Here is a 22,536-nt window from a genome sequence, read left to right as displayed (position 1 = left end):
ATCCTCCTTCTGCCGTATAGTCAGAAGGTCAAAATTAGCCCATTACAACGTCCACGGCATTTACCTCACTCCATCTCATCATGTAGGCATCTTATCTCCTCACATCATTACAAGAAGGGGACAATAAGGTATTTTGAGAGAAAGAAAGACCATGTTCACATAACTTTTATTATAGCATATTATTATAATTGTTCTATTTCCTTATCAGTTATTGTTGTTAATCTCTTACTGTGCCTAATTTATAAATAAAAATTTAACAAAGGTAAGCATCTATAGAAAAAACATTGTATAACTGGGGTTTGGAACTATCCCTAGTTTCAGACATCCTCTGGGGGTCTTAGAACATATCCCCCATGGATAAGGGAGGATCCTGCTTTCCTGAGTGAAGGCTTCCTAACTGCAGCAAGTGCAGGGCCTCTAGGCTGTCTGTCAGCTCCTTACACACACATGACAGAGAAGGTTATCAATTCACCTGCCTGCTGAAAAAAGCACTCATTTATTCATTCAAAAAAGACTGTCAGGTTTCTACTGTTCTCCAGCAGTGGAAAAAACAGAGTCAATAAATTAATAAGGGTGGCGCTTGTGGCTCAAGGAGTAGGGCGCCGGTCCCATATGCCGGAGGTGGCGGGTTCAAACCCAGCCCTGGCCAAAAACCACAAAAAAAGTAAATAAATTAATAAATAAAATCGCCTGTGGCTCAGTGGGTAGGACTGCCAGCCCCATATACCAAGGGTGGCGGGTTCGAACCCGGCCCCGGCCAAACTGCAATAAAAAATAGCCGGGCATTGTGGCAGATGCCTGTAGTCCCAGCTACTCGGGAGGCTAAGGCAGGAAAATCACCTAGGCCCAGGAGGTTGCAGTGAGCTGTGATGCCACAGCACTCTACCGAGGGTGGTAAGATGAGACTCTGTCTCTAAAATTAAAAAAATATATACATATATAGCTTATCAGACGATGAAAAGTGGAGAAAAATAAAGGAGTCTCCTTTTTTAGGGGAATCCATTGGTGAAACAGATCTATAACAACTGCAGAAGAAACTATTCTAGTTTATACAAACCAATCTCATTCTCCATTCAAAAATATGAAGGATCAACCAACAGCCACCAGACATATTAAGAAAAGCAACATTATGAAAGAGAAAAGTCAAGTTGGCCAAACAAGATAATATCATAGAAGGAACAGAAATAAATGTAAAAACTGTAATTATGTATTACTCTCTACACTTTCCTTAAGAAAAAGAAGGAAGGGGGGGGTGTAGATTATATCCATAAAATAAACATTGGCTATTATTCTTTAAAATAAGAGGCATAAGAAAGCATTTTGAATATTTTAAAAGCTACAGTGAAATAAAGTAACAGGGCAAGTTGCAGTGGTTCACATTTGTAATCCTAGCACTCTGGGAGGCTGAGGCAGGAGGATCACTTGAGGCTAGAAGTTAGAGACCAGCTTGAGTGAGAGGAAGACTTCATTTTTACAAAAAATACAAAAATTAGCCAGGCATGGTGGCATGTACATATAGCCCCAGCCATGTGGAAGGCTGACGCAGGAGGATTGCTTGAGACCAGGAGTTTCAGGTTGCAGTGAGCTATGATGACATCATTGCACCCCAGCCTGGGTAACAGAGTAAGACCCTGTCTCAAACAAAAACAAAAACAAAAAAAGTAATAGGTGCACAAAATGAGCATGGCTGAAGACCATGGTTGGTGATCTAGATGATAACACTGAGGCTATTTTTCTTTGTAAGAAGAAAAGGAGATATATTATAAAATAAGAGAAAAATGTTGAAGACATATAGAGGAAAGATGCAGAGGTTCCTCTAATAGGAGTTCCAGAAGGATAAACAACAACAAACAGAAAGGAAGATATTATCAAATAATTAATAGTGAATAACTTCCCAACTGAAGAAAATTATAAGTCTTATTTGAAAGAAACCAACAGGTGCTTTGAATGAATAAAGGAGACTCATAAATGAACACACAAGTGAAATATCAAAATTTCAAGAGAAAAGAGAACAAATAAGAAAAAGTAAGTTACCTACAAAGTAACAAGAATCAGACCAGTACTGGTCACTAGACTATAAAGGCCCATGAGACCAGAGATTTACATTTCTGTAGTCATACAATTGTAAATGTTGCTAGTGGATTTTTAATTTTTTGAAACAATCTAAATACAAAACATAGAATACAGTCATATAAAATGCATAAAGCTCAAATGTGTGAAAAAGTGGAATAGCTACAATTTAGAGGAGAAGTGAAAGGAGGGATGGAAAACAGTGAGTATAGAATTGCCCTCCTCTTTTATAACAGAGAATCAAAAATTAAGATGATAAACCAAAAATGTAAATTTCTGTACATTAGTGGTTTTCTATTTTGGGTATAGATGACTTGGAAGATTAAAAAAAAATGTCGGGGAGGGAGACAAGATGGCGGACTGAAGCCAGCTTTCAACAGGGGCTCCCGTCCAGAAGGAGAGTTAAGGGACAGGAATTTAGTAAGTATCCTGGTGGACTTGAGCCTCACCAAGAGAGAAGGTTGAAGAACGCACATCAACACCGCTGAGGCAAGTTGTGATCACAAGGACGCAAACAAAAGCTGAGACTTCAAGCCAGAGTAAAAGTTGCAATAGGATCGAACAGAAACCAGCTGAAAACAAGACAGAACCACTTTGCTCCACCACACCAGACAGGGCCCCAGTTTTTCAGGCCACAACACTGTACGGGCCCTTGATAAAACCCCAGGGGAAAAACCAAAGGGAGTAAAATAAACATGGGGCGGAACCAGCGGAAAAACTCTGGTAACATGAATAACCAGAATAGATCAACCCCCCCAAGAAAAGATACGGCAGATGTGATTGAAGATCCCATTCATAAACAACTGGCTGAGATGTCAGAAATCGAATTCAGAATTTGGTTTGCAGACAAGATTAATAAAATGGAATTAGGAATTCGAGGAGAAATTCAAAAATTGTCTCAAGAATTTAACGAATTTAAAGACAAAACCACCAAAGACTTAGACACACTGAAGCAAGAACCTACAGCCCTCAAAGATATGAAAAATACAGTAGAATCCCTCAGTAACAGAATGGAGCAAGCAGAAGAAAGGATTTCTGACATTGAAGATAAAGTCTTCGAACGCTCCCAATCTCTCAAAGAGGAAGAGAAATGGAGAGCAAAAACGGATCACTCACTCAGAGAACTCTCAGATAATTCGAAAAAAAGCAACATAAGGATTATAGGAATTTCTGAGAACGATGAAGTGGCCTCCGAGGGCACAGAGGCCCTTCTGCATGAAATTATGAAAGAAAATTTTCCAGACATGCCTAGAGAATCAGAAATTCAGGTAGCAGACAGCTTCAGAACCCCAGCACGATTCAACCCCAATAAGTCATCCCCCAGACATATCATAATTAGCTTCACTAAAGTTAACATGAAAGAGAAGATTCTCAAAGCAGCCCGGCGAAAGAAAACTATAACGTACAAAGGTAAGAATATTAGAATAACTGCAGATCTCTCTGCTGAAACTTTTCAAGCCAGAAGAGGCTGGTCATCAACTTTTAATCTCCTAAAGCAAAAAAACTTTCAACCCAGGATCTTGTATCCAGCTAAACTGAGTTTTATCTATGATGGAGAAATTAAATACTTCAATGACATTCATATGTTGAAAAAATTTGCCATAAGTAAACCAGCTCTTCAGGATGTTCTCAGACCTATCCTCCACAATGACCAACCCAATCCTATACCACAAAAGTAAACTCACTCAGAAACTTCGGATCAAACTCCAACTTCCACACTGGCGAAAGGATTAAAAATGTCCACTGGACCTTTGAAAAACTCGATACCCGAAATTCCACCAGACTTATCAATACTCTCCATCAATGTGAATGGCTTAAACTGTCCTCTAAAGAGGCATAGGTTAGCTGACTGGATACAAAAACTCAAGCCAGATATTTGTTGCATACAAGAGTCACATCTCAACTTAAAAGACAAGTACAGACTCAGGGTGAAAGGAGGGTCATCCATATTTCAGGCAAATGGTAATCAGAAAAAATCAGGTGTTGCAATTTTATTTGCAGATACAGTAGGCTTTAAACCATCAAAAGTAAGGAAGGACAAGAATGGTCACTTCATATTTGTTAAGGGTAATGCTCAAGATGAGATCTCAATTATTAATATCTATGCACCCAACCAGAATGCACCTCAATTTATAAGAGAAACTCTAACAGACATGAGTAACTTGATTTCCTCCAGCTCCATAATCGTCGGAGATTTCAACACTCCCTTGGCAGTGTTGGATCGATCCTCCAGAAAGAAGCTGAGCAAAGAAATCTTAGATTTAAACCTAACCATCCAATATTTAGATTTAGCAGACATCTACAGAACATTTCATCCCAACAAAACTGAATACACATACTTCTCATCAGCCCATGGAACTTACTCCAAAATTGACCACATTTTAGGTCACAAGTCTAACCTCAGTAAATTTAAAGGAATAGAAATTATTCCATGCATCTTCTCGGACCATCATGGAATAAAACTTGAATTGAGTAACAACAGGAATCTGCATACCCATACAAAAACATGGAAGTTAAATAACCTTATGCTGAATGATAGCTGGGTCAGAGATGAGATTAAGAAAGAAATCGCCAATTTTTTGGAACAAAACGACAATGAAGACACAAACTATCAGAACCTCTGGGACACTGCAAAGGCAGTTCTAAGAGGGAAATTTATAGCACTGCAAGCCTTCCTCAAGAGAACGGAAAGAGAGGAAGTTAACAACTTAATGGGACATCTCACGCAACTGGAAAAGGAAGAACATTCCAACCCCAAACCCAGTAGAAGAAAAGAAATAACCAAAATTAGAGCAGAATTAAATGAAATTGAAAACAAAAGAATAATACAACAGATCAATAAATCAAAAAGCTGGTTTTTTGAAAAGGTCAATAAAATAGATAAACCTCTGGCCAACCTAATCAGGAAAAAAAGAGGAAAATCTCTAATATCATCAATCAGAAACAACAAAGACGAAATAACCACAGACTCATCAGAAATCCAAAAAATCCTTAATGAATATTACAAGAAACTTTATTCTCAGAAATATGAAAATCTGAAGGAAATAGACCGATACTTGGAATCATGCCACCTTCCAAGACTTAACCAGAATCAAGTGGAAATGTTGAACAGACCCATATCAAGTTCAGAAATAGCATCAACTATACAAAACCTCCCTAAAAAGAAAAGCCCGGGACCAGATGGTTTCACGTCAGAATTCTACCAAACCTTCAAAGAGGAATTAGTACCTATATTACTCAACCTGTTCTAAAAGGTAGAAAAAGAAGGAAGACTACCCAACACGTTCTATGAAGCAAACATCACCCTGATCCCCAAACCAGGAAAAGACCCAACAAGAAAATTATAGACCAATATCACTAATGAATATAGATGCAAAAATATTCAACAAGATCCTAACAAACAGAATCCAGCAACACATCAAACAAATTATACATCATGACCAAGTTGGTTTTATCCCAGGGTCTCAAGGCTGGTTCAATATACGTAAATCTATAAATGTAATTCAGCACATAAACAAATTAAAAAACAAAGACCATATGATTCTCTCAATTGATGCAGAAAAAGCTTTTGATAATATCCAGCATCCCTTCATGATCAGAACACTCAAGAAAATTGGTCTAGAAGGGACTTTTCTTAAACTGATAGAGGCTATCTACAGCAAACCTACAGCCAATATCATATTGACTGGAGTTAAATTGGAATCATTTCCACTCAGATCAGGAACCAGACAAGGCTGCCCATTGTCCCCATTGCTTTTCAACATTGTAATGGAAGTTTTAGCCACCGCAATTAGGGAAGAAAAGGCGATCAAGGGTATCCATATAGGGTCAGAAGAGATCAAACTCTCGCTCTTCGCAGATGATATGATTGTGTATCTGGAAAACAACAGGGATTCTACTACAAAACTCTTAGAAGTGATCAAGGAATACAGCAGCATCTCAGGTTACAAAATCAACATTCATAAATCGGTAGCCTTTATATACACCAACAACAGTCAAGTTGAAAAAGCAGTTAAGGACTCTATCCCATTCACAGTAGTGCCAAAGAAGATGAAATATTTGGGAATTTACCTAACAAAAGACGTGAAAGATCTCTATAAAGAGAACTATGAAACTCTAAGAAAAGAAATAGCTGAAAATGTTAACAAATGGAAAAACATATCATGCTCATGGCTGGGAAGAATCAACATTATCAAAATGTCCATACTACCCAAAGCAATATATAATTTCAACGCACTCCCTATTAAAGCTCCACTGTCATATTTTAAAGATCTTGAAAAAACATTACTTCGTTTTATATGGAATCAGAAAAAACCTCGAATAGCCAATACATTACTCAGAAATAAAAACAAAACAGGAGGAATCACACTACCAGACCTCAGACTTTACTACAAATCGATAGTGATCAAAACAGCATGGTATTGGCACAAAAACAGAGAAGTAGATATTTGGAACAGAATAGAGAACCAAGAGATGAATCCAGCTATTTACCGCCATTTGATTTTTGACAAGCCAATTAAAAACATTCAGTGGGGAAAAGATTCCCTATTTAACAAATGGTGCTGGGTGAACTGGCTGGCAACCTGCAGAAGCCTGAAATTGGACCCACACCTTTCACCATTAACTAAGATAGACTCTCATTGGATTAAAGATTTAAACTTAAGACATGAAACTATAAAAATACTAGAGGAGAATGCAGGGAAAACCCTTGAAGAAATTGGTCTGGGTGAGTATTTCATGAGGAGAACCCCCCGGGCAATTGAAGCAGCTTCAAAAATACACTACTGGGACTTGATCAAACTAAAAAGCTTCTGCACAGCTAAGAACACAGTAAGCAGAGCAAGCAGACAGCCCTCAGAATGGGAGAAGATATTTGCAGGGTATATCTCTGACAAAGGTTTAATAACCAGAATCCACAGAGAACTCAAACGCATCAGCAAGAAAAAAACAAGGGATCCCATCGCAGGCTGGGCAAGGGATTTGAAGAGAAACTTCTCTAAAGAAGACAGGTGCACGGCCTTCAGACATATGAAAAAATGCTCATCATCTTTAATCATCAGAGAAATGCAAATCAAAACTACTTTGAGATATCATCTAACTCCAATGAGACTAGCCTATATCACAAAATCTCAAGACCAGAGATGTTGGCGTGGATGCGGAGAAAAGGGAACACTTCTGCACTGCTGGTGGGAATGCAAATTAATACATTCCTTTTGGAAAGATATATGGAGAACACTCAGAGATCTAAAAATAGATCTGCCATTCAATCCTGTAATTCCTCTGCTGGGCATATACCCAGAAGACCAAAAATCACAACATAACAAAGACATTTGTACCAGAATGTTTATTGCAGCCCAATTCATAATAGCTAAGTCATGGAAAAAGCCCAAGTGCCCATCGATCCACGAATGGATTAATAAATTGTGGTATATGTATACCATGGAATACTATGCAGCCTTAAAGAAAGATGGAGACTTTACCTCTTTCATGTTTACATGGATGGAGCTGGAACATATTCTTCTTAGTAAAGTATCCCAAGAATGGAAGAAAAAGTACCCAATGTCACAGCCCTACTATGAAACTAATTTGGGACTCTCACATGAAAGCTATAACCCAGCTACAACTGGGGGAAGTGGGAAAGGGGGGGGGTGGGTAGAGGGAGGGGGATCGGTGGGATCACACCTGTGGTGCATATTACAGGGGTATTTGTGAAACTTGGTAAATGTAGAATGTAAATGTTTTGGCACAGTAACTGAGATAACGCCGGAAAGGCTATGTTAACCACTGTGATAAAAATGTGTCAAATGGTTTATGAAGCGAGTGTATGATGCCCCATGATCATATCAATGTATACAGTTATGATTTAATAAAAAAAAAAAAATGTCAATGCTTGGGCCCCACCCCAGCTGAATTAAATCAGAAACTCTGAGGCTGTGGCATGACCATCTGCATTTTTGAAACGTTCTCTAGGTGAGTAATGTGCAGTCAGCATCGACAGCCCTTTAATTAAAGTCATAAAGATAGGGTGGCACCTGTGGCTCAGTGGGTAGGGCACCCAGCCCCATATACCAAGGGTGGTGGGTTCTAGCCAGGCCCCAGCCAAACTGCAACAAAAAATAGCCAGGTGTTGTGGCAGGCACCTGTAGTCCCAGCTATTTGGGAGGCTGAGGGAACAGAATCACCTAAGCCCAGGAGTTGGAAGTTGCTATGAGCTGTGATGCCACAGCACTCTACCAAGGGCAATAAAGTGAGACTCTGTCTCTAAAAAAAAAAAAAAAAAATTAAAGTCATGAAGATAACAACTAGACGAATGAAAAACAAACTGTTCGCAATGATTGCTTCTGGGGAGTAGAACAAAGAAATTTATCAGCTATTTTAATTATCAGTAGAAAAGACAAGAAGAACGAAGAAGGAATCCAACATGGGACTAGAACCTCTGCATGGCTGACATTTGGGACTTGAGGATGATTTGTTGTGGGACGTTATCCTGTGTATTATACGATATTTAGCAGTATCTCTGTCCTCTGAGATCCACTAGCTGCCTACAGCATTTCTCCCAGTTACGACAACCAAAAATATTTCCAAACACTGCCAAATGTCCCCAGGAGGACAAAACTGCCCTGGGTTGAGAACCATTCGACTAGAAAGAATAATCCTGTGTATTAGGCAGGCAGTTGCCTGAACTGCAAAAAAAGCTCAAGGATTTGGACTGACATTGTGACACACCACGTAAATCACAATACATTTATCTGGTGCTAGGTCTTTAATTAAAATTAAGTGTACAAATTTTCATCAGAGTACCAAAGGGATATGCATCAGGCCTTTCCTTATGCATGCTGGAAGCCTTGGGATTTACTTTCATTATTAGAATAACAGAATGTCAGAGCAATTAGGCCTTTACAAAAAAGTTGCAGGACCTCCTGGCAAGAAGCCAGAATCTTGCCAATTCCTTTTAAACTCAAGAAACCACTTTTCTCATACTGAACAAAACAGGGGAGAAACAACCCTGGGCCAAACAACTCTGGGCTGGTGGCCCAACTTCATTTCAGCAAATATTTGAGCATCTATTATGTGTGCTAGGGATAATAACACTAGAAAAACAAAGACTAGATTTCTTGAATGTTATATAAATAGAGGAGAAATACATTTTTAAGGAGAATTTTGCTTTCTATACTTTATGGATTATATGGAAATGCATTTTTCTGCACTGTCCAAATGGTAGCCATGAGAAACATGTGGTTTTCGGGCCCCAGAAAAATGGATAGTCTGAATTGAAATGTGCTGTAAATGTAAAACACACACTGGATTTCAAAGACGTAGTATTGAAAAAAAGGAAAGTAAAATACCTCATCACATTTTCAAATTACATTTTGAAATATTTTGGACATATTAGTTTAAATAAAACACTAACAACCCCTGACTTATGATGGTTCTACTTGATTTTTCAAATTTACCATGATAGGGAGGGAATTCGGCTGCTAGTGGGTGACTAGGCCTCTCCAGATGCAATCCGGCGGGATCAGAGCCCTCAGAACCGCCACCACGACCATGGGCAAGGGCAGCAAGATGCTGCAGCATACGGACTACAGGGTGAGGTGCATCCTGCACGACGGCCGGATCTTCATCCGCACCGTCAAGGCTTTCAACAAGCATATGAGTTTGATCCTTTGTGACCATGATATAGAGTTCAGAAAAATCAAGCCTAAGAACTCCAAACAAGCAAAAAGGGAAGAGAAATGAGTCCTTGGCCTGGTGCTGCTACGAGGGAGAACCTGGTCTCAATGACAGTAGAGAGACCGGCTCCTAAAGATACTGGTATTGCCCCAGTGCCACTTGCTGGCGCTGCTGGGAGTCCAGGGATTGGCAGGGCTGCTGGCTGAGGAATCCCCGCTGGGGTTCCCAGGCCCCAGGCTCCTGCAGGACTTGCTGGGCCAGTCCGGGGGTTGGTGGGCTATCCCAACAGGTGATGAGAAGAGGTACTGTGGCCGCTGCTGCAGCTGCTGCCGCAGCTAGTATTGCAGGTACCAACCCAGTACCCACCTGGCCGTGGGGGTCCTCCCCCACCCATGGGCTGAGGGGTACCCCCTCCAGGCATGATGGGCCCGCCTCCTGGTATGAGGCCTCCCATGGGTCCCACAGTGGGGATTCCCTCTGGACAAGGGACTCCTGATGGGCATTTCCCCTCCAGGGATGTGGACTCCTCCTCCAGAAATGCGAGGCCTTCTTTGACCCTTGGCCACAGAGTTATGGAAGTAGCTCCACAGAGCCGTGGGCTCGATTCCTCAGGGCCATGTTACCACGGACTTGTTTGTTTGTTATGCTGTTGTTCGAGGAGTCTCACCGGATTTTCTGGTTTCCCTTACAGGGCCCCAGCCGGGAATGCACCCACCAAGGCCCTAGACTCATCTTGGCCCTCCTCAGCTCCCTGCCTGTTTCCCGTAAGGCTGTACATAGCCCTTTTATTTCCTGGTGGCCTATGAAACCGGTTTATAATAAACTCATAAGACAATTAAAAAAAAAACCAAAAAACAAATTTACCATGATACAAAAGCAATACACATTCAGTATACTCTTCAATTTATGACACAGCTACATCCAGAAAAACATTGCCAACTTACGGTAAGTTTATATGCTACAACCCCATTTAAGTTGAAGAGCTAATTTCACTTTTTTTATTTACGTATTTATTTATTTTTGGACACAGAGTCTTACTCTGTTGCCCTGGGTAGAGTGTTGTGGCTTCATCATAGATCACAGCAACTCCAATCTCTTGGGTTTAGGAGATCCTCTTGCCTCAGCCTCCCCAGTAGCTGGGACTACAGGTGCCTGCCACTATGCCTAGCTAGTTTTTCTAGTTTTAGTGGAGACAGGGATCTCCCTCTTGCTCAGGCTGGTCTCGAACTCCTGAGCGCAGGGGGTCCACCTGCCTTGGCCTCCCAGAGAGCTGGGATTATAGCTGTGAGCCACCAGGCCTGGTCTATTTCTTTCTTTCTTTTTTTTTTTTTTTAATGTGGCTATTAGAAAACTTAAAATGATACACGTAGCTTATATTTGTGGCTTAAACTGTCCTAACCCCTTAATTTTTTTGTGGCATCATTGTAAATAATGTAATATTTTTTATCTATTTGGACCTATTAGAATCCATCACTGCATTCAGTGAGGGCAAGTTCTAACAATACTCAACTGTGACAGATGTGATTATGTGGAAGTGCTCTAGGCATGGTAAACTGACCTTGATTACCGCTGACTTACATCTACATCCTTGCGTGGCCACCTGCATGTAATCTTAGTTAACTCATTCAACTTCTCTGAGCCTCAGTTGCCTCATCTGTAAAACGGGGATGATGTCTTCTCTCATACAAGTTGCTTGTCTACATTCACAACAATCCCAGAAGTGCCCTGTTGAAACTATTTTTGAATCAAAGTCTCTTGAAGCTCTTTGCTTTAGTGATAATTTTTAATTCAACAGTGAGCAGCAGCCATAATGACAGTTTGAAGATCTCTACTGCCTGTGGGGTAATCAACCAACCTATAGGAAGATTATTTCCTGACAAAGGCAGAGTGGGAGGGGGACCATCTGGGGGCAGGCAGGTGTGGCGTGGACCACATGCAGCCTTCTAGGCATAAGTCTAAAAGAAATTTTTCTCTTTATACCCTAAGGACAACAATTATTCCTCCCAAAGGTATAGTGTGTTAATTGCTTCTAGGTGGATATGAATTTTCCTGATACTGCCAGCAAACATCAATTATCTCCGAGGAAACTAAGGCCCAGAGAAGTTACAGCAGATGTCAAATATTCCATGGTATATGATGCTGTCCGACAGTTAAACTACTGTGCTTTTATAAGCCTAAAAAATGTCTCATTTCAAATGTACAACATTCTCAGAGAGTGTTTTAAAAAACTGTCATGAATTTTATTTGTTTGTGGTTTCCACAAACCCTGAAATAAAATGCTTTCTTATTGAATACAAAATAGTTTTAAATGAGTACATGTCTAAATGAACGCTAATCACACAGGGCTTTGTTTTGCTGATTCTAACAACATATCAAAATGATAATCTGGAATACGAAAGCGGCATAAGGTTTGAGGTATGCCAATGGCATCCCCTAGAAACTCCTTTTCAATGATAAAAATGAAGGCTATGACAGAAGCTTCCAATGAAACAGTCACCCAGGCACAGTGACAACTAAGAAAACGTTTTCTAAAACCCTCATTTCTTTCCCTTGGTTCCACTTCTCCTTGCTCTGCTTACCCTTGGGCAGAAGTGAGGAGGAGAGAAGAGAGGAGGGTGGTATGACCCACACATCCATTAGAGTTGGAACAAAGGAAAAGTGAAAAATCTCCAAAAGAAGTGACAGTCTTCACTACAAATCAGTAGTAAAATCATATTTTGAGGGCAATTGTGGTGGCTCATGCCTATAATCCTAGCACTTGGGGAGGCTGAGGTAGGAGGATCACTTGAAGTCAGGAGTTTAAGACCACCGTGGGCAATACAGCAAGACCCTGTCTCTACAATAAAATAAAAAAGTAGCCAACATGGTGGCATATGCCATAGTCCTAGCTACTCGGGAGGCTGAGGGAGGACTGCTTGAGCCCAGGAGTTTGAGGTTGCAGTGAACTTGATCATGCCACTGCACTCTAGCCCAGGCAATATGGCACGACCTAGTGTCTGAAAAACATAATAAAAATAAAATAAAATCGTATTTTGAAAACTCTACCCATATAAAAGAATGGATGAATATACATATTTCCTGAAGTTCTTCTGTTTTGCAGACTGTACTGTGACTATACCAATACATTTTAAAATTTAGGGTTCATGTGATATTTTGATACCTGTACATAATGTATAAAAACCCTATCGGGTAACTGCGATATCCATCACCTCAAACCAAACATTTATCTTTTGTGTAGGGAGTATTACAGTTCTTTTTTTCCCCTAGTTTTAAAATGTAAAAATGTTGTTAATATAATTTCCCTGCTGTACTACTGAAAACTAGAACTCATTCTTTCTACCCCATTGTGTTTTGTGTCCCTTCACAAATGGCCCTTCGTCCTTCCCTGCCCCTTTCCTTTCCCAGCCTCTGGTAACACCATTCCGCTCTCTGCCTCCGTGAGATCCACTTCTTTATTACATTTCCCACATACGAGTGAGAAAATGTGATATTTTTCTTTCTGGGCCTAATTTGTTTCACCTAATACAATGACATCCAGTTCTATCCACATTGCTGCAAATGACAAGATTTCATTCTTTTTTTATGGCTGAGTGATATTCCATTGTGTATTTATACTACATTTTCTTTATCCATTCACCTGTTGATGGACACTTCCATATCTTGGTTATTTTGAATAATGGATGCCATAAACATGCACACATATATCTCTTTGATTGGCTAATTTTCTTTCTTTTGGCTATATCCCCAGAAGTGAGATTGCTGGATCATAAGGTAGTTCTACTGTCTTTGAGTAAATGCCATATTGTTTTCCACAATGGCTGTAGTACTTTATATTCCCACCAACAGCGTACAAGCATTTCCTGTTCCCTGCATACTCCTCAGCAATAAATTACTTTTTAAAAAGCATGATACTGGGCGGCATCTGTAGCTCAAAGCGGTAGGGCGCCGGCCCCATATGCCGTAGGTGGTGGGTTCAAACCCAGCCCCAGCCAAAAACTGCAATTAAATAAATAATAAATAAAAAGCATGATACAAAAGAGGTTAAATTGTGTATAACTTTGACTCAACATAAACAAAAACAAGTAGATGAAACGTGTACCCCCTAATATTCAGAAATTAAAATACAAATGTTTCTTAAAAATGTTCCCCCAAAATCTAGCTCCAAGCACAGTGCTTGTCATAGGCACGCAACACACAATTGTTGCATTAAAAATAGCATCAAAAAGACTATTATATTTGGAATTTAGTCCCCTTGGCAAGTTATCTATTTGACCTAAAATAGAAGTTAGGTTATTTACCAGTATTCCATTGACAATGGACTATAAACTATGCCTACACCTCCAATTTTACTGAAAATAATATATTAAACAGAAGTGACAAATCATTTCTCTGTTAATCCCTTTATTCACTTACATACAAAGTATATTGTGAATATTTTTGCTTTATTGAAAACAAATCTACTAAAGAGCAGAGACAGGACAAAATCATATACAGGTAAGAATCCTTAAATTGCTTATTTTACCTTACCAATGGTTTAGTTCTATGATTTTCTGTTTTAATGATGTTTCAAATTTAAAACTGCTTTCAACCTACAAATTTAGATGTGTAATAATCACTAGTGAAAACACTAATTTTGTACCTTGGGCCCTCTTTTACATTGGTATTTATCACAAGTTTGCATTGTTATCATGGAAATACTCCCTCCTGCTGAGAGGCTGGAGGTCATGATCTTTCATTCATTTAACAACGACTTTCAAACACCTATTCTGTGGCAGGACCATAATAGGTAGTCATTACTTTTATGTCATCTGTTGTAAATGCTATTTTAGATCTTCCAGAAGATTTATTACTATAAATCAAAGCATCAAGTCAAGACAACTTTTGTTTTTTTAGCTTGATGTAAGGGCTGGGTATTAGATGCTACAGAGCTACACAGGGTGATGCTACACAGGATGATTCTACACAAGCTCTAGAAAAAGGACATACTTTAGCAAATGATTTGACAGTGAGGCATTTTGTGTAAATATAGCATAGCTTGATGGGTAAGCATTTTGTTTGTGGAACCAGAAAGACCTGGTGGTAACTCCTGGCTCTGCTACTTACTGGTCGTATCACCTCAAGCAACTTCCTTAACCTCTCTGAGCTCAATTTGCTCATTTGTTGAAGTATTAACTAATAATAGTATATACCTCATAGTATTATAGTAAGAATTAAGTGAGATGTGTTTAAAGCACAAAGATTAATAGGGGCATTTACTAATTCCTCAAGAAATTAGCTATTAACAGGAGGAATTAATAGAAAGAATAACTAATTAGCTATTAATAGGAGGAACAAAAATCTGATAGTGATGGTGGAAGTATTTACTTGGATCAAGGGGCTTCCTTATTTGGCTGAATTATCTAAAATGAATAGAAGGGGGCCAGCCTATTATCCTAGCACTGTGGGAGGCCAAGGCGGGTAGACTACTTGAGCTCAAGTTTGAGACCAGCCTGAGCAAGAGCGAGACACTGTCTCTACTAATAATAGAACTAGGTGGGCTTTGTGGTCGGTGCCTGTAGTCCCGGCTACTCAGGAGGCTGAGGCAAGAGGACTGCTTGAATCCAGGAGTTGGAGGTCACTATGAGCTATGATGCCATGACACTCTACCGAGGGAGAAAGTAAGACTCTGTCTCAAAAAACAAAATAAAAATAAAATCAAGTGAATAGAAGGAACAGAGCTTTTGGTTGGCTTTTATCATATTCTGGTTAACAGAGTATCAAAAAAAATCTCAAGATTAGATTGTTTAAAATATTTTAGACACATATTAATCCATTACAAAGTTTAAAGTAAAATATATTTTTATATGTTTTTAGAGACACCAAGTTTCTATATGATTTTAGGGCCTACTATCCAATGACTCTAACAGAATATTATTATAGATGCCAAGTTTCAGAAAACTTGAACCAAACACAGAACAAACCATAAATGTTTAGTTAAATGCCAAACTTGTTTCTTTCTCTAAAAAGTATAGGGCTGAGAAAATTCTAGTTGAAAGTGCCCAACAGTTGGATTCTTAAGTTTTAATTATACATGGCAACTATAATTTTGCTTATTAACTCTGCAGAATATAAAATTTCTACATCTAAAAATTGTTAGTTGATAAAAAGAACTAAAAAGCTCTTATGAATTAAATAAGTCATGTTATATTTCTAACATTTTACTCACAATGGCCACAGGGTCATTGCTGCGGGTTGCAGCCAGGCTGAACTTTTTTACATGAGTATTGGTCTCCAGAGCCTTTGCAAATTCCTTCAGAGTTGGAATTGGAATGTTCTAAGACAGAGAAAACAGGACTAGTTGATGATCCATTCTACAGCACACTCACTTCAAGTTAAGAACCCACAACTTTTTTTTTTTGAGACAGAGCCTCAAGCTGTCGCCCTGGGTAGAGTGCTGTGGGCTCACAGCTCACAGCAACCTCCAACTCCTGGGCTCAAGCGTGATTCTCCTGCCTCCACCTCCCGAGTAGCTGGGACAATAGGCACCCACCACAACACCCGGCTATTTTTTGGTTGCAGCCGTCATTGTTGTTTGGCAGGCCTGGGCTGGATTTGAACCCGCCAGCTCAGTTGTATGTGGCTGGCGCCTTAGCTGCTTGAGCCAAGAACCCACAACTTTTAAATACCAGATATATCTACCCAGCTAATTACATGATAACCCTCCTCTGAAAGAGTCATTATCAACTAGCCACTCTGAGCTGACAGCACCACTTAGCGTTCACAACCATTCAAGACAATGGTACATTCTGATGTCGCCTGTTCTTCCTAAGAAATTATGCACATAACTAAACTCCCCCCTTATTCTCTTCTAATCTCCCTATTCTAGTCATTCTGACCTACCTGCCATTCTTTTAATATACCATGGTCTTTCTGTTTTCCTTGCCTTTGTAAGTACGCTTTCCCTTTACTTCAAAATTCCTTTGTTCTTTTCTTCAACTAATTCCTATTCATCTTTCAAGACCCAGCTGACATATCACCTCCTTCATTTATTTGCTCTCCTAGGTGGCATTTAAATTTTTCCTTCTTGCAGTTCCATCACATTTGGGGGATTCCTACATCATGTTGTAATTATCTGTTTAGCGTTTTTCTCCTAATACAAACTGTTCAGAGTAAAGACTGAATGGATTTTACTCACCTTTGCGCTTCCTCTTACATAGCACTTAGCACCTACTGACCAATGGGGATGGAGGCAATATATGGCTCCGTATATTGGCTAGAGGTATGGCTGGAGGAGGACAAGAGTCCTAGTTGCACTATAGACTAGCTCTGTGACCTTAGCAACTTAACCTCTTTAAATCCTACTAAGGACTAAATGAGATAATAAATTTCAAGTACTTAGCAAAGGCTATGGCACATAGTGAGTACTCAATAAAAATCAGTTACTATTATTACATGCTCGGAACTGGTCGAGTAAGAATGAAGAAAACAGACCTTAGGCAATGTTTACACATACACATATATACTCGCCCCCTGCCTTTGAGAATGGCATGAGTTATTGGAAGTGATGATGTATGACTTCAGAGCCCAGGTCATAAAAGGTACATGGCTTCCTGCTTGCTCTTTCTTTCTCTCTTGGATCACTCACTCTGGGGGAAACCAGCTGTCATGATGTGAGGACACTCAGGCAGCCCTATAAAGGGGCCCATGTGGTAAGAAACTGAGGTCTTCTGGCCCAGTGAAGCCTGATATGGGCTTTACTACATAATCATTTGAGACCCTGACCCACAACTACTCAGCTAAGCCACTCCCAGATTACCGACACTCAAAAAGTGTGTGAAATAATAAATGATTTTTGTTTGAAGCCTCTTAGTTTTGGAGAAATTTGTTATCCAGGAATAGTTAGGACAAATGTACTATGTTTAACCCTTAATTCTTTTCAAAGAAATCTAAAAAAATCACTGTTTTGACTGGGCTTGGTGGCTCACGCCTGTAATCTTAGCACTCCAGGAGGCCAAGGTAGAATGCTTCAGTTCAGCAGTTCAAGACCAACCTGAGCCAGAGTGAGACCCCCATCTCTACAAAACGTAGAAAGAACTAGCCAAGGCAGGTGCCTGTAGTCCCTGGGGTTCAGGAGGGCGAGGCAAAAGGATCACAGGAGCCAAAAGTTGAAGGTTGCTGTGAGCTATAATGACTCTATAGCACTCTATCCAGGGCCACAGAGGAAGACTCAGTCTCAAAAAAAAAAAAAGAAAAGGAAAAAGAATGACAGTCGTAATGAAATACCTTAATATTGTTGAGGTTGACTTCTTGCAGGCTAGGATCATTGGCTTTCATCTGCTGCAGACTTATTTCCACATTTGTGGGGTTGGGTGGTTCCTCAAATACTGGCTTGACCTTCTCACCTTTGACCACATCTAAGACACAAGTTTTAATTTTTTTAAAGTAAATACAAAGCCTCTTCTATCAAAATCAGAGACGTCTTCCCCCTAAATGACACGTCTTTCGTATGTTCTCATTACAATAATATTCTAAAGTCAATGGTATTAAGCTTATTTTCAACTAAGCAAGCATGGGAATGGTATAGCTCTGTCTAAGTTTGAAAGGCTGACGTTGCTCAAATGCAACAAGAACTCTCAGTGCTGGCACTGCATGGAGCTAAACGTACAGGAAGCCCTACAGTAAACCCTAACCCCTAAAATATCCACAGGCGGGTACTGCTAATCTGGACCTCTTACAGACTATAATAACTGTCTACCTATAAAAATATAAGATGTGCATAATACTATAGATACTACAGACTCTAGGATCTGAGACACAAAAAAGAGACGATAATGAGTCTCTTCATTTCCTAGGCCTTGACACCCCTCTGGCCTCTCGGACATACCTTCCCCTCCCCTGATTTCCATTTTGGGGCTTTTGTTTTGAGGAAGGTATGGGAAGAGAAAAGGAAGAAATCTAAGACAAATGGAAGAATTTTCAAAAGCAGTTAACAGAAAACATTTAGAATATATTTAATATACAAAGGGTAAATATCCCAATATATATGGAGCTCCCATAAATCAATAAGATAACCCAATTAAAAATGAACAAATAATATACTTAATCATTTGTCATTCCATTAAAAATATATAAAATAATTAAACTCTGACATAAAAAATGAAATACCATTTCATTAGCAGCAATGATCTAAAAACAGGCCAGGCCTAGTGGCTCATACCTGTAATCTCAGCACTTTGGGAAGCTGAGGCAGGAGGGTTCCTTGAGCCCAAGGAGTTTGAGAACAGCATGGGCAACATAGGAATATGTCATTTCTAAAAAAAGTTAAAAAGTAGCCAGGTGTGGTAGCCTATGCCTGTAGTCCTTCCTAGCTACTCAGGAGGCTGAGCCGGGAAGATCGCTTGAGCCTGAGAGTTGGAGGTTGCAGTGAGTCGTGATCACACCACTGCACTTCAGCCTGGCTGAAGTGTGTAAGACTCTGTCAAGTGCACAGTTAGACTCACTCGTACATCAGTCACCTGCTAAGTGCCTACTATGTGTCAGGAATGTCCTAGGCTTAGATATGAAGATAAAAGATGGTCCTGCCCGAAGGAACTTATCTGTGCAGGTTAGAGATGGACCAATAATTAGGTAATTTCAGGACAGTGTGATCTTGGTGCTATGAAGACTCCCAGAAGATGACCACTTTTCATAGCTTAGTTATATCTGATTCCGCTTGACAGAAACTTGTGAGATCTTTCTGGTTTCAGTAGAATATTTATGAAATATCATTTATAGAGGGTAATTTACCCAGATTGTGGGTAATAGTCCTTTTAATTTTTTTCTTTCTGGTTTACCATGCATACAGATGAAAAATGCTTATCCTTATTGGCTTCAATAACATTCTAACAAGGCCTTAACTCAAAAACAAAAAATGTAAAATGAGCTAACATTCAGAGTTAGTAGCAATGTGGAGGAAAAAGCATTTTCGTACATTTTTGGGAGAGTAATTTGGCACTATCTATAAAATTTAAGATGTAGATACTCCAATGACCCAGCATCTATAAGTCTAAACTTACAGAAAAAATTGCATGAATGTATACAAATATATATTTAGAGATATTCTCTGATGTACTACTTGTGACAGCATAACATGGATAAACAAAATGCTCATCAATATAAAAAAGGTTAAGTAAATTATAGCATTATGGTTCGGTGCCTGTAGATCAGTGGTTAAGGCGCCAGCCACATACACTGAGGCTGGAGAGTTCAAACCCAGCCCCGGCCTGCTAAACAACAATGACAACTGCAACAACAAAAAAATATCTGGGTGTTGTGGTGAGTGCCTGTAGTCCAAGCTACTTGGGAGGCTGAGGTGAAAGAATAGCTTAAGCCCAAGAGTTTGAGGTTGCTGTGAGCTGTGATGCCACAGCACTCTATAGAGGGTGACATAGTGAATCCTCTGTCTCAAAAAAAATAAAAATAAAATAAATTATAGCATCATTACATAGCAATTCACTATCTATTTGTGATTTATTCATTAACAGAATCTATTCTTTAATATATTCACAGATTCACATTAAAAGCTATTCATCTATTCATTTAAAAAGTTATGTGTTCAACCTCAATGAATCCCCAACAATTAAAAAAAAAAGTTATGTGTTCATTGAAAGAATAAGGTAAAGCTGCAGGTGCTGGAAAGAGAGCCCAATTTAAAAAAAGTTAATATTTCTGTGTATAGGTACATGTAAAAGCCCAGAAACTCGTGTACTAGACTGTTATAAGCAAACACATTGTCAGAATGTTACCCTCTGATACTGAAGCTAAAAGGATAGGCATTTTTCATGTGTATGCATAATAAATCAGAAAGAAAAAATTAAAAGGACTACTGCCCACTATCTGGGTAAATTACCCACTATAAATGATATTTCATAAATATTCTACTGAAACTAGAAAGATCTCACAAGTTTCTGTCAAGAGAATCAGATATAACTAAGCTATGAAAAGCTGTCATCTTCTGGGAGTCTTCATAGCACCAAGATCACACTGTCCTGAAATTACCTAATTATTGGTCCATCTCTAACCTGCACAGATAAGTTCCTTCGGGCAGGACCATCTTTTATCTTCACACCTAAGCCTAGGATATTTCCGACACATAGTAGGCACTTAGCAGGTGACTAACTATGAGTGAGTCTAACTGTGCACTTCCCAAGAAATCTGGACATAGAATACGGTGGTCTGGAACTTCCTGTGCCAGTAAGTCCATGCCAGCCTTTCATGCTATCTAGGGGAAGGAGGTATTCACATTCTAATGACAAGCATCTGTTATTGAGACAAAAGACACTCAAATAAAGAAGCTACCATGGTTGATTGAAATATCCTTTTGAACATGAAACTGTTCACGTTTTTGTTGACTACCCATATTTTTTATTAGTAATTTTATCTTTCTGACTGAACAAACCTATCGAGAAATTGTGTCTTGGACAAAACACAATGATTGGTGCTAGGTACACTGCCAGACAGAGCCCCCACTCTCAGCTGCTGTGTTCTGGTTTGATTGCTCAGAGCCCAGTGATCCCAGTGAAATGAATGACAAGTGTAAAATTTGCAGGAGTCAGCAGGCTTCTCTGCTACCAGCAATACCTGGAGGCCCCAAAGCTTCACAAAACCATGTATTCCATATCAACTTACTTTTTTTTTTTTAATTTTTTTTCATCAACTTACTTCTTACAGGTCCTTTGCCGCCTTTATTGTTGGATGTTTCTTCATCAAACTTTGGATTGTTGAGTAAATTGTGTACTCCAAGGACAGCTGAAAACAAAGACAATCAGTGAATGAGCATTAAACTTGGAGAGGGATGTTAGGATGTCTATTTGTTAATTTGCCCCTTTACAACATAAAGATAAATCTCCGACTCCTCTTTGTTTGCACAGTGTGTGTGATACATGTGTAGTATTAAATAAACGTGTTCCAAAAACCTCCTTCCACGACTACCAGTGATCTTCACTTGTCTTTCAACATCTAAACACGTGGAATCATTTAAGATCTCAGAAATGATAGCCTAGTTATATCCACAATTTACTAAAAAAACTGCTTTAGACTTCCTAGTTAAGTAGACACAACCCTTTGGTTTTCTAATCTGTTAAATGAGAAGGAGGGACTGAGCCTAAGGATTTTTAAGACCTAACATTATGTAGATTATGGCATATATTTTTCTAGAGCGGCGGTTCTCAACCTGTGGGTTGCGACCCCTTTGTAACAACGAAAATACATTGCAGCATTAGGAAGGTTGAGAACCACTTTCTAGAGGCAAATGCAGAAGACTGTGGGCCTCTTTCAGTGTACGCCTCCCCTTCTCTCAGTAGTAAAAGGACATGTCCTTTCCCCCATGTAAAGCATTCCAGGGTGGGAAATAAAAGAGACATCCGCAAAAAAAGGTCAGCCGAGCACAAAGAGATTTTTAGTTTCTTGTATTACACAGAGCTTGCACCAGGAGGCAGCAAAGTATGCTGGAAACAACATGGGGGTGGTGAAGGAGAGAATGAATGGTGGGCAGGCTGAAACTGCAGCTGCCCACACAGGTTTCCCTTTGCTAAGGAAATTACAGGTGAGATGGCAACCTGGAGAGAGGTCCCTGAAGAGATGATCACCTGTGGCATTCAGAGGACTGCCTCTGAGACCCTTAGTTCTACCATTAGCTACACATCAGAAGGAAGGAGGCAGCACAGGACGAGGTAGGACAAATGGTTAGAGCCAGCAAGGTACGTGGGATAAGAGGGGGGCTCTGGAGCAGCCAGCCACAGTTTGAATCCTGACTCCGTCATACGCTAACTACGT

The 22,536-nt window shown here is 39.6% G+C and overlaps 1 protein-coding gene and 1 pseudogene across 2 annotated transcripts in view; one reads left to right on the top strand and one right to left on the bottom strand.

Moving 5' to 3' along the window:
* Positions 1–22,536, bottom strand: part of TMOD2 (tropomodulin 2) — a 70,124-nt gene that overhangs the window by 24,241 nt on the left and 23,347 nt on the right. For both annotated transcript variants that reach the window (XM_053593129.1, XM_053593128.1), the window contains exons 5-7: positions 21,424–21,510; positions 18,007–18,137; positions 15,950–16,057 (exon numbers count right to left, since the gene is read on the bottom strand). In XM_053593129.1, the coding sequence (XP_053449104.1) occupies positions 15,950–16,057; positions 18,007–18,137; positions 21,424–21,510 (326 nt within the window). The remainder of the gene's footprint in view (positions 1–15,949; positions 16,058–18,006; positions 18,138–21,423; positions 21,511–22,536) is intronic.
* On the top strand, positions 9,622–10,470 carry LOC128587214 (small nuclear ribonucleoprotein-associated proteins B and B'-like; annotated as a pseudogene).

The sequence above is a fragment of the Nycticebus coucang genome, chromosome 6, assembly GCF_027406575.1.
Source record: "Nycticebus coucang isolate mNycCou1 chromosome 6, mNycCou1.pri, whole genome shotgun sequence".
Taxonomy (NCBI): Eukaryota; Metazoa; Chordata; class Mammalia; order Primates; family Lorisidae; genus Nycticebus; species Nycticebus coucang.
The sequence above is the reverse complement of the archived record's forward strand: the minus strand, read 5'-3'. Positions and strand labels throughout refer to the sequence as shown.